The 16,560-nt window shown below is 36.7% G+C and overlaps 2 protein-coding genes across 3 annotated transcripts; one reads left to right on the forward strand and one right to left on the reverse strand.

Annotated features, from left to right (window-relative positions):
- Positions 1-227: 227 nt before the first annotated feature.
- Positions 228-16,542, reverse strand: LOC137403951 (uracil phosphoribosyltransferase homolog). 2 transcript variants are annotated; one of them, XM_068090080.1, is made up of 8 exons: positions 16,405-16,542; positions 10,016-10,233; positions 9,401-9,443; positions 8,008-8,077; positions 7,097-7,162; positions 6,309-6,470; positions 1,501-1,599; positions 228-578 (listed from the first exon to the last, which is right to left on the reverse strand). In XM_068090080.1, exons 2-8 carry the CDS (start codon positions 10,225-10,227, stop codon positions 472-474), a joined length of 759 nt encoding a protein of 252 aa, XP_067946181.1. In that variant the 5' UTR covers positions 10,228-10,233; positions 16,405-16,542; the 3' UTR covers positions 228-471. The 2 variants fall into 2 exon arrangements, with proteins under 2 accessions (XP_067946181.1, XP_067946180.1); XM_068090079.1 differs by having other exon boundaries at positions 16,366-16,512.
- On the forward strand, positions 11,561-12,247 carry LOC137405315 (general transcription factor II-I repeat domain-containing protein 2-like). The gene has a single exon (XM_068091542.1). The coding sequence runs from the start codon at positions 11,561-11,563 to the stop codon at positions 12,245-12,247; it is 687 nt and encodes a 228-aa protein (XP_067947643.1).
- Positions 16,543-16,560: the final 18 nt, after the last annotated feature.

Here is a 16,560-nt window from a genome sequence, read left to right on the forward strand (position 1 = left end):
GATTAATTTATACTTGCTAAGGTAATACCCTTATTTGCTGTTGGTAGAAGTGGGCGAGATTTTTTACAGTATAATATTTGTATTCCACTACCTGGTTCTTCATATCTTGGAGTTGCACTACCTTGTTTGTCACATTTCAGAGTTGCGCTACCTTGTTTGTTACATTTCAAATTGCACTACCTTGATCATTACTAGTCAAAAGAAAATGTAGGAAATAGATTAGTGAGTTCAAGTTTAGTAAGATATATGTTAATCAAAAATCCATTGGCTTAAAAAACTGATACGGTGCTCAAAAACCTTGGTTCTCACAAGTAAAATATATAATGTATACAAATTTTAAAATATTTAGCACCGTTAGATATGGTCATAGCCTGCGCAATGAAAGGGCATTGTGGTAACATGATAAATAGCATAGACTACCATAAACACGCACATTTAAGAAAAAAATTTACATTGAAAAAAATTGACGGTTTACTCGGTGCCAAAGTATCGCTGACCAAAGTGACTCGGAGCAATAGGGTGGATCTCAGTGGTTAAGATCCTCAGCTCTGGGTAGTCCTTTCGTAACAGCTCCAAGCCTACACAAACAGAATAGTCGAGTTGGTAGATCTGTTTTTCTAATATATTTCTTATCACAAAGAACAATTGTTGAAGCAAGTACTAGATAACAAAACAATGGCTCTCGATAGTTACTGATAAATGCTGCCGAACACACGAATAAACCACAGGTGCCATCTTTGATAATTTAGTAGCCAATCAGAGCAAGCCAATGCTGCGTCAGATGTAATGATGTACCTTCAGATCGCATTCATTTCATGGCCAAATATGCTTTTGCTGATAACCTTTTGTTTTTCAATAAGCCTCAAGTATATAATATAGCAAGCATAAAAACACATGGATGTTGAGTATATAATATAGCAATATGGAGTTAGTTATAAGTTAGTGTGTTGGCTCTATTATTGTCAGTTATAAGTTAGTGTTTTGGCTCTATTATTGTCAGTTATAAGTTAGTGTTTTGGCTCTATTATTGTCAGTTATAAGTTAGTGTTTTGGCTCTATTATTGTTAGTTATAAGTTAGTGTGTTGGCTCTATTATTGTTAGTTATAAGTTGGTGTGTTGGCTCTATTATTGTTAGTTATAAGTTAGTGTGTTGGCTCTATTATTGTTAGTTATAAGTTAGTGTGTTGGCTCTATTATTGTCAGTTATAAGTTAGTTTGTTGGCTCTGGTATTGTTAGTTATAAGTTAGTGTGTTGGCTCTATTATTGTTAGTTATAAGTTAGTGTGTTGGCTCTATTATTGTCAGTCTTAAATTAGCATCTTATGCCTCTCTAGCCTGAGTGAAGAAACAGCCATTGAAGTGACAGCATACTAACCATCCCTATTCACATATCAACCTTGACCTAGCTGAAAGTAATAATTAACAGGAGGTAGCAGAACTAATCTAATTACCATTATAGAGAGCGAGATCGGCCATAACAAGAGTGTAAGATTACTTACTGTAAGGTGTGCAGAAAAGAGACACGAGTAAGACATTTTTTACGTCAACTCCATGCTCTTGGAGCACCTCTAGGGCTTTGCTAACCGTATTCCCAGAGCCTATAGAACAGGAAATGGTTCATCAAGTAGCTACATGTATTTGTTGTTTTATAACATAATAAAGAATAATGAGATATTAGATACTTCAAGGTAACCATACTGTAGAACTAATCAAGCAGATGTCGCTGAGAAGTGCAGAAATAAAGTACTCATATGCAATCTAAATCCTGAAGTTTCAACCTAAATTTCAATTCTCAGGAGTACAAAAAGAGACAGCCTCATAATCTTTGATCCACATCTCGCCATAGTTTGTATTAAACTGATGTCAGGCACAATAAACAGATTAAACTACGCATGCTTCTACCATGAAGGCAACTGTAACCTTACATTGTGAGAAGGAAAACTTGATATCCTATGACTTGTACATGACATTACATGCAGTGGGATTGGACATGTTCTTATTAGTACCCAATGTACTAGCGCTACGACGTGAAAGTGAGTGTGCTTGGTGATTTATACAGAATATGTACACGTCTACTTAAAATCCTGCATAAGCAGCATGAAAGCCTTGTTCAGGTCAGCAACAAGACACGCAGTGGATGCATGAGAATATTGAAAGGGGCATTCAACTGCAGACATGACTAGCGTAAGCAAATTGTTAATGCATCACCCGAAATTGCAAATAAGTTTTAAGTCGTGATGGGCCTTGTTCAGGTGACACAATATGTTAACAGCAAGTTGTTAGGCAGAGTATTTTATGTAGAGCCACGACTTCAAGGTGATCTAAAGCATCAGTTTTCTTGTAACTGACTAAAATGTACACGCATATTTGGCCACGGCTTGAAAAACAACTACACTCTCTACCAGCCATTTGGTGAGGTATATAAAGAATTGTGTGTTGTTTAGAGCAGCTTACCAATGAATTAACTGCATTTAAATCTTACATACATGTATATAATGGTTGTACAATAACTGATAACTGAAGTCTTCAGATATCCTATTTAATATGCACTACCTTAACTCGCATCTCTGTAATCATTTCTTTCTTTCAAGGAGTTTGCTGACTTTTAAAAGGTTACGTGAGGTGGTGATGTAAGTAAAGCGAAATTTTTTATTCAAGGTCAAATCTTAGGCTAGTTCCACTAAACTTCATCAGTGCCTGCGCGAATGTACCACTTAAGTTTTCTGCACATATTGCGAGTATAAGATCTTTGCTGAGCAAATAGATTGCAATCCGTAGACGTATATAGAAACTTCGACTAACATTTGCCATTGAATTCTTTTATACATCATCAAATGGCTGGTCGAGATCGTAGGGGCTTTTTGAGCTGTGGCCACATATGCGTGTACATTTCAGCCAGTTACAAGAAAACGTATGCTTCAAATGACCTGAAACTAAATGATTCTACATAAGATTACATAGAACAGCGTTAATAGATAGTTTCCCCTGAACATGGACCAGCTAGAACTTTCAGAAAAACAACGCTAAACGTAGTGAGAAGCCAAACCAACTCTATTAATTGCATGACAGATAATTGCACACACAAAGTTATAAAACTAATTGAAAAGAATAACAACAATAAGCATATTACCAATAACCAGGAAATGTATATTACCAGCTGAAAATATAAGGAAACCAACTCTTCTACTGGTGTTACAGTAACACGCTGATAAGAAGTCATGAAATACACATGGACAAGCTCAATACTGCAAGAGTATTTTGTGACATAACAGGCAGAGGAACCCCTTCGCTGGACTGTTAATGTGGGCACATATTATGATCCCACCGGTGTGTCAGTCCAGTTGGAATGTTAGTAATATTCCTGGCTGTCTACCACGAACATATTTATAACCCAATAACATCTTATCCAGCTTTTAGGTAGCTGCTCTGTTATAAGCCCACTAGATGAGAGCAGACTTGAAATTTCTTTAGAAGATTTGCTAAAGGTGCTTGCCTTATTTTGTAAAGTAGTAGAGTTGACATTTCCTTAAGACACATCGATTTTGGAGACTTTTACCAATCAAACAGGTAATTAATCACAATCAATTTAATCATTAATAAATTTATTAAAAATGTATTAAAATTACTAACAAGTATTAAAATTGCTCATCAAGTCAGCTATAAAGATACTTAGTAAAGGAAATAAAAAGAAATTATCAATGATCTTCCATTTCTGCGCCGCTAAAACTAAACCTTCTGAGCCCAAGCATACTTTTGACTTAAAAATGTATTTTGATTAATTTTCATCATCAAGGTGTGCGCAAGAGTAAAATACACGTTTGACCTGAGGGGCGCTGACAGAGTAGATCAAGGTGTTAGGTGGACCAGCAATAGTAATAGATGGTACACCAAAGGGCAGTATGCAAGAGTCAGGCAAGTACACCTTTAGTCTGTCACTAGATTTCCTACATAGCTTATGTATCTAGTCTGACAGTTGACACCACACCTGACAGATCAAATCTCCTACCTACTGTAGGACAAGACAAGATGTCGACAGTCTTTACTGATATTATTTAGGCTTTGATGTATGAGTATCAATATCTATATCAATACTGTATCTATATATCTTTGTCAATAGGCATACCGACATATCAATAGTTGTCAACTGTGGTTAGTTCCATTCTCTATCCCCAGCATATGATTCTGACGTCTGAGTATTGAAAGCTTTTGTTATCTATGTTATTGTGCATTAACAGATGATATATAGCTATATAGTGATAAACATTCAGAAGATGAACAACTGTTAGCTAGTACATGTATTGTCATGCGGATGCTTGATAGATAAGAACAAGAACTTTTTATAGCTGAAACCTCGGATCTCCATTATGCACCGACGAGTTGCTGATTCACTGCTCAGGCATATTTATACTAACTATAGCAGAGACAAATGTCAGAGTTGAACACCTCATCTCTGTAACTTTGTCTTCCTGCTGATAGAACAATTTAAAGTCAACTCATTTTTGAAGAGTTATGATGAAAATACAGTTTGTTGTGTTTAAACTGAATGTTAACTAGTTATTACAGAATGTAATTATTGATTATTATTTATAGACTACAAACAATTAAAGACTGATAATAATCACTGTGATTCAGCAGTTTACTGATAAATGCAATGTTGGCATCATTTGGAAACAAGAGGATTGTAAACAACTATGAAGAGAAAAATAGTACTTTATTTGAATAAAGGGCTGTTTTACATAGAAATGTACATTAAGGTAGAATTTTATCATTGAACAACATCCAATAACACTGACTTGTAGGAAAGTTCCCCTAAACTGAAAGTACAAGTTCCCCTAAACTGAAAGTACAAGTTCCCCTAAACTGAAAGTACAAGTTCCCCTTTATAAACTGAAAGTACAAGTTTCCCTAAACTGAAAGTACAAGTTCCCCTAAACTGAAAGTACAAGTTCCCCTAACCTAAAAGTTCAAGTTCCCCTAAACTGAAGGTACAAGTTTCCCTAAAATGAAAGTGCAGGTTCCTCTAAACTGAAAGTACAAGTTCCCCTTTATAAACTGAAAGTACGAGTTCCCCTAAACTGAAAGTACAAGTTCCCCTAACCTAAAAGTTCAAGTTCCCCTAAACTGAAGGTACAAGTTTCCCTAAAATGAAAGTGCAGGTTCCTCTAAACTGAAAGTAAAAAGTTCCCCTTTATAAACTGAAAGTACGAGTTCCCCTAAACTGAAAGTACAAGTTCCCCTAACCTAAAAGTTCAAGTTCCCCTAAACTGAAGGTACAAGTTTCCCTAAAATGAAAGTGCAAGTTCCCCTAAACTGAAAGTACAAGTTCCCCTTTATAAACTGAAAGTACGAGTTCCCCTAAACTGAAAGTACAAGTTTCCCTAAACTGAAAGTACAAGTTCCCCTAAACTGAAAGTACAAGTTCCCCTAACCTGAAAGTACAAGTTCCCCTAAACTGAAAGTACAAATTTCCCTAAAATGAAAGTACAAGTTCCCCTAAACTGAAAGTACAAGTTCCCCTAAACTGAAAGTAAAATTGGGTAAGAAAAATAATACAAAGTTTCAGCACAAAAGCCACTTCGTGCTTTAGTTGATTGCTCACTGAATACCTTATGAAGTGTAATGTGCCTCAGCAAAGAGTTGCAAGTTCTAAAACTTATTGTATAACTAACTAAATGTGAATATTTTCAATGAAAATCATGTTATCTCAAATATAAACTGTTTAATCGTGTATTTTTATGTATTATTTTAATATTTTACGAGTGACACCGGCAGTACTAGAAATCAACCACGCTTGTGTAGGGTGACCTATTCAGAAGGTAGGTGGTATAAGTAAGCAAATGCTGTGCTACTTTCTAGAAATACTGAATAGCCTCCTAGTCAACACTTCATATCACCAGTACCACTCACTCTCCTGGTCACCGTGTCTCTACTGCCACAAAGCCTATTAATAACAGTGTCACTACTATCACTCACCCTACTACTAACAGTGTCACTACTATCACTCACCCTACTACTAACAGTGTCACTACTATCACTCACCCTACTACTCACAGTGTCACTACTATCACTCACCCTACGACTAACAGTGTTACTACTATCACTCACCCTACTACTGACGGTGTTACTACTATCACTCACCCTACTACTAACAGTGTCACTACTATCACTCACCATACAACTAACACTGTCACTACTATCCCTAACCCTACTACTAACAGTGTCACTACTATCACTCACCCTACTACTAACAGTGTCACTACTAGCACCAACATATTCTTGCCCTGTACAATAGCGCCGACTCTCTTACTTAGAATGGGATAGAGCAGAAGGACCTGTCTTTGTACAACATCAGAAGGAAACTTGGCATAGAAGACCTTAGCTTGCCCGGTCTCACTATCTGTCTGTATAAGAATTTTACCTATTCTTATCGAGCGACAGCAGTCTCTTAGCCCCTGCTCCATTGCTTCTCCTGTAAAAAATAGGGCTCGGTATTCACATATCAAGCATGCCAATTACTTCACAGCTCTACACAAATTAAACTACATCTGCTAGGGTGAGGATACACTCGAATTAGAAAGAGCCACATAAGGTTTAGGGAAAGTAACAACTTAGCACTACCGGCTGCGTGTTGGCTAATCAACTTACACACATTCAAAGTAGTTTTTCAATGATCTCTTTCTGTTTTTATTAAACACGAGAAGAATATTGCTCCACTATAGAAGCTTACAATTTTCAATAAAGATTTTCAAACACAAATGGCATGCCAAGTGCTAACAGAATTAACCAATACAGGAGCATTTTAGACTGACACCAGCATCTACGAACTAGTGCCATAATAAGCATAGGCCAAACTTGTCAATGTTCACATGAGGCCTCAACTGATGGAATTGAGACATGAATGATTGCGATATGAAATGAGATTGATAAACTATCACTGAGCTGTTAAGGTGCCCAAACAAAAGATAGAAACTAGCCTATTGGACATGAGAATTATGCTAATGCGTGTAGATAGTAATTATCATCGGAAGTCCAACTAGTGGACTTGAGAGGCCTGCTACAAAGTACATGGCTAAATCAGGAGTTGTGTTCTCTTACCACTCCTCATTATGCTGACTCCGCATGTAACGCCTTTTTTGAATTTCTTTCCTGCATATTTTGCTCCTGCAAAACATGTCTGAACGTAAATGTAAAACAAATATAACCAAATTTCTATGAATATTAGTAAAAACCTACAATGACTTAAAGAATAAATATCTAAACTGTGATCGCCTAAGAACCAATCACTGTTTGTGAACTTACAGAAATAAGAATTCAATAACAATCACCAGAATATTCATTTACAGCAAAAGAAACATTTTGAGTTGATTGAAATTACTAGAACAATCATTTAGTGGCATCAATAAATCAAACACCAGAAAACATTCGTTATATTCCTATAACTTGGGCCTACAATTTTTAAGAATACACTGCAAGTAGACTACAAAATGACTTGCAGAAGACTGCAGGAATGTCGCACAAGTCTCTAACCAACCATGTTCAGTTAGAATAAGCTACTACCTGAAATTTAACAATTTATATAAAGGAAAGTTGCCAGTAGATGGCCAAATGTGTTAACCTATAATTTAGCTTACCTCGCTTTACTTAAATATCTGTCACATATAAGGATACATTCCGAAATACCAATGTTGTTGTTTACCTAAGCATGAATGCACCAAGGCAGCACAACTCCATGACAGCCCCTCTTAGCAACAATGATTGTTTTTTATTTTCGCTCAACTAGTTGAATGAATGGTATATCAGAGCCAGAAGACAGCATAATCAATTTATAAAATTTTCTTACTACATAAACTTTTACAAATTAAAGATGCAAACACTCAGAAATGCTAGTATTACATGTACCAGTAAGAAACGCTAGCAGTCTTACTAACTCATGAAAGCAGCAGACTGACTTGGCAAATTAAAAACTTCACAATATTTATAATTTATGAAACCCGTGACTAACGTACCGGTAGGAGTGGTCACCGTGACCTCATCATAAGGTAGATGCGCTAATGCTTCTTCTACGACCATCCTAATCTAAAACAAATAACATATCTTGGCATCATCTTCCAAAAACATGCAGATAAATCTAATCAATGATAAAGCGGATATAATACAAGGGTTAGTGTTATGAACTTATGATTATCTATGGAAGAACTTCAAGAAAAAAAGATAACTGTGTAGGTCAAAGGGCACATAACAGTACTAATGCTAATGTGTAGTCCATATATAGCACACCAGTAACTCTGCCAATGTGTGATCTATATACAAGTGAAACAGGACTTCCACTACTAATCTGTAGCTTGCGATGTGTTTGTATCACGTCTACTGCCTAGTTTACATGTGATACAGCAAACCGTGGGCCCTGCAAGCAATGTCGATTTTGCAGCCTGTTGCTTATCGTTGCTTATGTTGCTGTTGACTGTTGCTTAATGTTTAGAATTGACCATTCGATGAAGTTAGCCATAAACTGAAGACATTCATGAGAGTCCGTTCATCAACTACTAGTACATTGATAAGGGAAGTGCTAATAATATGTATTCAGCCTGACCTCGGGCTGTATATGTTGCCAACCATAATCTGTTCCAAAGAAATGTTTGAAAAGCGAATTGTTTGAATTCTACAGATATGTTTTCCTATTTGGAATAATGTAACTACTTTTAATCTGCTCAAAGATTAAAAATGACTTTTTAAATCATTGTAACATAATTTCCTCCCATAAACTGTCTATTAAAAGAGTAGGTAACATATAAAGTATAGTGACTTTCTCACAACTACTATTGATAGAGTAGGCTAGGCCGAAGTATGTATTGCTGTATCTGTAGTACCTCGGGCCCCTCCATAGTTTCCTTAGAAATACGAGGCAAAACGCAAACTGCGTGTTTTATTCTAACATAACATAAAAATAATATAATATAATAAGCAGTCCTTAAACCCCAACAAACATCTGCTTACAATGACTGAATACTAAAGCTAATGAGAAAGTGCATCAGTTGGCGATCAGCTGCACCAGAGAGTTTACTTGGCTATCTCAAGGGTGTTCAAGTTTTGAATTTTTGTTGAAGCGACAGACGCAATTTTTTTGTTTGAACTGGAGGTTCACAGAGGTTAAAATGTAATGCAATCAATCACATAGACAGAATGACTCCAGAGTCTGTAGGAAGAGCAGTTTGTAAAGATAAGTTCTGAATACCGCTCTCCCGCTGGTTCCAGTCATATTATATCATAAATGAATAAAATAACATATCACAAGTAAAAAGTTTGACAAAGACACCGGATTAGGTCAGTTCAGTATTAATGACACCAATATTTCTGTACTTTGAGAGTAGTTTGAGAGTGCCTGGTAACAAGTCGACCTACCAATCTGTCAGCGCAGAATATGAAGTCACTTCGTGATGTGTTTCTACAAAATAAAAAAAGGAACGGTCATAGATCCATAGCATGAGCAGTGATGAGCTGCTTTTGTAGTATTTCAAACCTTAATTGCATCACTTTACACGAGCCTTACTTCATACTGAATAGCACCCGATGATTGAGTCAATAGCAATCGATAGCATGGCTAAAAAGTATGTCATCATGGTGAGATAGTCACTACAACAACACACGCTAAACTTGTTAAATATTTGGAATCGTACAAGCGTGCAGTGCATGCTTAAAAAGACAATAAACATAAAAGGTCATAGAAAGGCCACTGTAAAAAGAGAATAGAGGATATTTAGGAAGTAGAAGAAATTCGAAGTCAAACTTTACGGCAGCTATTCTTGAATTTACTAGCACAAGAGTTCAAACTGTGAAAAGTACACGAATAATACATTGATTTAGCTCTACACTAATACACGAACATCATGAATATTTAGTGCATATCTTGTCTTCATAAAACTATGATTAATTTAGATTTGGTAGTTTAAATAATCTCAAACATTAGCTAGCGCACAACCGAATTTTCTCACGTAATATCACTATAGACAAGCTCACATGTCCCGTAGGTTTGTCTGTAGCGCTCTCATTTGGTCTGTTTGTCTGGTGACTTTCACTTCCTTGGAGAAATTATTGGAACAAGGTTCAAGGATCTCTGTTTTGCTTTCAGGATTGACAGGCTTAATGTGACTGGCTGACTCTGGAGCAGGTTTGCTGTCACCATTGCAAATGGTAACAGAAGAAAGATTGGGAATGAGATCAGGCTCCATGATTGTCTACAAATCACAATGATGAAACAATGATGAGCGAATGATTACCAATCGACATGTAAAATTAATAAATTAAACCTGCCACAGCAATGAAACAACAGCCGAAAGTTGCGCTGCCGGAAGGTCGAGGTCACCAAGTTGAAAGCAATACTTGTTTTGCATCGCTCAGAGCAGGCACGTCCAACAGGCACCCAGCCCTCAGCTTGGTTTTTTTCGGCCCCGAAGGCCAGCATATTTTAAAAAAAATTGTTGCCAGTTTATCTTTGTTCTTAGGCTATAATAGTTAGCGAACACCACAGCTATGGGTAGTGCGCATAAAATGCCTCAACTAACATTATTGAAAACTTCGACTTTCCTATTTGCTTTTTGGAAATTCCCTTACAACCTTTATTTCTATTAGCTGATTGAACATCTCAAACGGGAATCTCCTATCTGAGCTGGGAAATGTTCTGCAGCTTGCTGGATGCTAGCTCAATACATATTGCTCAGTTACAATTATGGTCACACGCAGGAAGGTTGACCGCGAGAGAAGAGTTGGAAATTAGCAATTGGAAATTGCAATACTTTATCAAATACCACGGGGAGAGCCAAGCAATCTGCGTCATATGCAATCAAGTAACTGCTGTGCTCAAAGAGTGCAACATAAAGGGGCATTGTGCAACTGGTCATAGCACATATGAGCAATACTCAGGTCGTGACAGACAGGAGAAAAACGACTCACTATCATCCAATCTGCAGTAACAGCAGCAGCAACATTTTACAAGATATGCAAAAATTAGTGAAAAAGCCTCAAAATGCAGTCTCACTATTGCTCAACTAATTGGTCAACGACAACTACCATTTCAACATGGAGAATTTGCTAAGGAGGTAAGTATTTTTTAAAATTTATGTCAGATAAGAGTTGCATAAAACAACTATAAGCATGGAGTTGTAGACCTTAAAAGACAGAGGCAAGTTATAACTTCTTGCATATCTCGATATACCTATAGCTAAAATAAAAATTTCTATAAAAGTTTGTGTGTTTTGCCATTGTCATTATATTTTAGTAACCATCAAGTACGTTTATTTTAACCTTGTTTTATTTTTTAGGCACTGGCAGTGTTTGTGGATGAATTCTGCCCTGATAAAAAGAGCAATTTATAAAGTGTTGCTCGGTCAAGAAACACCATTGCTAGAAGAGAGGAAAATCTGAGTAAGGACATTGAGCGTACAATGAAAGCCCATATTACGAAGTTTTTATATTTTAGCGTAGCATTAGATGAGAGCACAGATCTGTCTGACACTTCTCTGCTTGCAATTATGATACTGGGCATTGATAATGAGGTTCCTAACAATGAGGAGTCTTTATGGCAAAACAACTGGAAAAGATGTCTATGAGAGTCTATTAAAAGAACTTGCTGAGTTCAGCCTACCACTGGAGAAGATGTCTGGCATTTGTACTGAGGGAGTACCAGCATTGGTAGGGAAAAACACTGGACTAATAAGTCTTTTGCTCAGCTCTCACTGCTGGGATGTTTCTCTTGTGGTGTACCATTGTGTCATACATCAAGAAAACTTAGCAGAGCAAACTCTGAAAATGGATCATGTTATGGGTCTGGTTGTATCCACTGCTAACTTTATTCGATCACGAGCACTGAACCATCGACAATTTAAAATTATGCTTGAGGAGATAGAATGTGAATACAAAGATCTAGCATATTACTGTAAAGTCAAGTGGCTCAGCAGCACTAAAACACTGCAAAGGTTTTACAGTTTGCTACCAGAGATTGATTTATTCATGGGAAAAAAGGGCTGTGAGTGTGATGACTTTAAAGATCAATTATGGACCACTGATTTGGTATTTCTAGCTGATATCACAGAGCATATGCCAGTAGTGAACCTTCAGCTACAGGGAAAAAAACAGGAAATATCTCAACTCTGGAGATACATCACTGCATTCAGGACACAGCTTGAGCTGTCGGAGCAGCAACTTCGAGAGGAGAATTATGCTTACTTTAGAACTCTGTCAGAGCGTCGGTAAAATGGCCAATGCATTGAGGTCAACTATGAGCAATATGCCAACTCGTGTCAAGTCTATCCGCTGAATTTGCATGTTTTTTTCAGTTTGCAGAAACTGAAAAGAAGATGAAGATATTTGCCAATATATTTTCTGTCAACCCTAGCAGTGTAGCGGCCGAGGTACAGATGGAGCTCATTGACTTGCAGGCTAACGAACGTCTCAAACAACAACATCAGCTATGAACTCATAGAGTGTTATCATGATTTCTTTCCAGCTGGCCCATATCCAGCTCTACATAAACATGCTCTTCGAATGGTCAGCCACTTCGGCTCCACCTACTCATGTGAGCAGTTCTTCAGTCGCATGAAGCATACCAAAAGCTAATATCATACCGGACTAACCGATGAGCATCTAGCTCAGCGACTCAGAATTTCATTTTCAGACATTAAACCTGACCTAGACAGGATTGTACGAGAGAAGCAGTACCAAGTGGCTCACTAAGAGTAGTATGCTCAGTACCATTGTCAGTGAAAACCAAGCACTGCAATATCTCTTCAACAAAGACACTGCACATAAATTTCATATCATGCTTATTGTAATTACATGTAATTTAAAACTAATATTTTGATGCATTTGTGATTTTGTAATTAAATGTAGTTAAAGCCAATATATTGATGTATTTGTTTTTTTGTACTTCCATGTAGTTAAAATAAATATATTGTTTGTGAAGAATGAGAATTACACGTAATGAATGGAATCATGTTTTTCAATATATAAATTTATGGTAATTTAATTATTTGTGATACACGAAGCAGCTATATGTGGCCCCAGCTTAGGCTTGACTTTACATAATGGCCCCCACTCTAAAAATGTTGGACACCTCTGGCTTAGATTAATGATATATTATAGTACATGTATTTGCATGCAACTTTCTATATGCCAATATATATATATATATATATATATATTACTTTATTGGCAAGAAGTTAGTTTCAAATAAAAATGCCTTATAAATTATACCATACAACAATAATAAAACGGAACAAAAAAGGGCAACAGCTAGCCAATAAAATCGAATAAACGATTTGATAAATAAACTTTGATGAATGATCTATCATAAAGCAACTTCTGAATAACGAATTAGAAGCAATTAATAATAAATGAGAATGCACAAGGATGTGATGAGAAGAGTTACTGCTCTTCAATAGAAGGATACATGACAGGCAAACCAGTATGCGCACTGATGCAAATATATTTGCTCAGACCAATCAAAACAGTAAAGATGTTTCAGATTCTAGATGTAAGATGAGAGAGCCAGATATTGCTGACCAGAGCAGCGCTCTTTCCTGATACATATCTTAGCTATTTGTTTGGTAGCTCATGCGCAGTGTAGTGTTAGAATGTTATACAATTTTTCAACCTCTTTTAATGTAAAATTCTATCGGGTAACAGTTTAGTAATGGTAATAATCAGCTTTCTGGTGCCATTTGATGGAAAAGCACAGACTGGCAAGCCTCATAAAACACAAGTCAAGTAACGAATTTCATTATTAATTGCACATTTACTTTTAACAGTTCTGTTCCAACAATGAACTACCCTAACTCTATAGACAGTTCACTAGACATCTAGTACTTGTTGACTACTGTTTATTAATTGTGTCAAATTAATTTTATGCATTAGCATCAGAACAAACTCGAAGCAACTCCTTTGCTAGCAATTCTACTGTTGGTGGTAAGTCATGCTTTCAGTCTCAAATATCACCAAATGACAGTCGATGGGGTTACTATTGAGACCTTCAAGCCGAGCCAAGACATTCCCATGTTGTCTGTGCTCCTTTAATTCTACTGAGACAGAAACTGCTAACTATTCCTAGCATGTCCCGTCAGCTACTAATAAAAATAGCTGTTCTTCTTCAACTCTCTAGGGATAGTCATTTTGAAGAAGCGCTATACACAATAGATCACCATGAATGCAAACAAAAAGCATGCTGAATTCTAGTGGAGATTACAAGTGATGAAAATATGTAGGTTATTATATGCATTCAACAACAAATATATATTTAATGCCCTGAGCAAATGGTGTAAGCTGAATTCAACATAATACTTTTTCTCACCTTCAACCACCAAACTATTAATTGCAGGTTTTACCTAACAAGTTATAACTGCTAACAATTCAACATCAGTTGTCTCATCTGATTTTAGTATTGGTCCTGTTAATAATGTCCTGTCAGAAAATGTGGTATATCAATTTGCTTTTCTAACCCAGTGTTGTATAAGACAATGACTCAGCTAATAGTCACATACGGCTGCATCTACATAGGTTAAGTCAGCTAGCCACGTGTGTTCGGACAAATGTTTAGCATATGAACCAAATATTCAAAATTGTTGTTGCTGTGATTGACTCAAGTTAGCTAGGTCTCAATATGGTTAAAACATCCAATTCTGCAAACGATTTAAGGCAAACAACTTTAAAATGTCAGTGCAAATTTGCAACTGGACTCTGATTTTTATTAGATCTATACAAACATCCCAAAGCCATCTGGAAGGTCTTGGGTTCATTGTCACATATTTTAGGGGCTGTAAAAGCAAAATGAGGTAACTTATCAAGTAGGAAAAGCCACTCATACCGAGTTACTGCATGAAATTAGACAATTGATAAGTAATAAAAACATCAATGTACGTATCTAACTTTGGCGAAAAACCTCATTGGACTTTGAACTATGCAGAATGTTTCAATATTTTAAATTGAATGCATGGCACTATGAGCGTCGCGATAGGAAGCGCCTATCTCAATCACGGGCTAGCCGGGTCACGAACTCAAGGATTTTCGCCACGCTCATACAAAACAAAACAACAGGGTAGACACACTTTTCGCGGTCTTCCGCACGAATATTCAGAAATACTAACAGATGTCAATTCTATCGGCCAAACACAACCTACTAATGGATGAGCAACCTATTAATGTATCCGAATACCTCATATAAAATAAGCCAACCAGGTTACATAAAGGTTAATACCAACTTTATCTCTGGAAATATGCCTGCCCGCGGTTTTTGGCCAAGATTAACCAGGGTTCATCATACACCAAAATGTCTCTTACGGGTTCTGGAGGTAGTCCGTTATTTAATATTATCGGGTGGGTCCATTGTCCCCGTACCAAAACTTAAACTATTTTTAAGCCAACCAAATTCACGCGTTGAATAAATCATGAGCACGTAAATGAACTACCACTCCACTACTACAACTAGCGCGTAGGTACCGTATTGTATGGCGTTGTGATTAGCTTACATTGTGGCTTCTATTCGGGACAGGGTGTTTATATGGACGCCCGAACTTAATAAACAGAACGGGGTCCCTCCGGAACCCGTAATAGACATTTTGGTGTATGATGAACCCTGGTTAATCTTGGCCAAAAACCGCGGGCAGGCATATTTCCAGAGATAAAGTGGATATTAACCTTTATGTAACCTGGTTGGCTTATTTTATATAAGGTATTCGGATACATTAATAGGTTGCTCATCCATTAGTAGGTTGTGTTTGGCCGATAGAATTGACATCTGTTAGTATTTTTGAATATTCGTGCGGAAGACCGCGAAAAGTGTGTCTACCCTGTTGTTTTTGTTTTGTATGAGCGTGGCGAAAATCCTTGAGTTCGTGACCCGGCTAGCCCGTTATCTCAATGCACGATGTAGGCCTACCCGTCAAGGTATGCCGGTAAAATACCTAGGTCAATTATAGTTTTTTGATCGTCTTCATCATTCTCTATAAACCTTCAAATATTCTAGCAAAACATCGTCAATTAAAAAAGCACGTTTCTACCAAAGGTCAAACTTTAGTTAAGTACCATGGTAATCAAAACAACTACCTACTGTCTCAGGCTTACAAGTTTTGACCAAACTTATTGCTACTCCCGACTTGAATTTCGATACCAAATAAAACTACTGACTTTATTTTATACAAAAAAACATTCCATGAAGCCATTTCATTAATAAAATGTTCAACAAAATTATCTAGCAACATACCAAAAATCGCATTTACCGAATATCGAATTTTTTGATTAAATCTCTTGTTTTGCACTTGAAAACTGCAAATATATTCGTTTGAGAAAATAGATTAAAACAGAAACAAATGCATTCATACCGTTTTGATCAAACTGTTATTGCCTCCACAAAACCTTACATTGCCAACTTTCCAATAGATTTGCCTAATGGAACGTCGTAGCCGTTACAGACGATGAGTAACTGCTTTGTATTGCGTCAGCGGAATATTTATTAGATTTTACTTTTAAAAATTAACGGGCAATAAAATGGACTCGCGCAGATCTTCGACCACGTG

This window comes from Watersipora subatra, chromosome 9 (genome assembly GCF_963576615.1).
Source record: "Watersipora subatra chromosome 9, tzWatSuba1.1, whole genome shotgun sequence".
Taxonomy (NCBI): domain Eukaryota; kingdom Metazoa; phylum Bryozoa; class Gymnolaemata; order Cheilostomatida; family Watersiporidae; genus Watersipora; species Watersipora subatra.

Coding starts and splice junctions, on each gene's coding strand:
- LOC137403951 (XM_068090080.1), bottom strand. CDS start 10,227: ATGGAGCCTGATCTCATTCCCAATCTTTCTTCTGTTACCATTTGCAAT. Junction 8,078..9,400: donor TATTCTGCGCTGACAGATTG/GTAGGTCGACTT, acceptor TATTTGTTTTAG/ATTAGGATGGTCGTAGAAGA. Junction 7,163..8,007: donor CACGGTGACCACTCCTACCG/GTACGTTAGTCA, acceptor CATGTTTTGCAG/GAGCAAAATATGCAGGAAAG.
- LOC137405315 (XM_068091542.1), top strand. CDS start 11,561: ATGAGGAGTCTTTATGGCAAAACAACTGGAAAAGATGTCTATGAGAGT.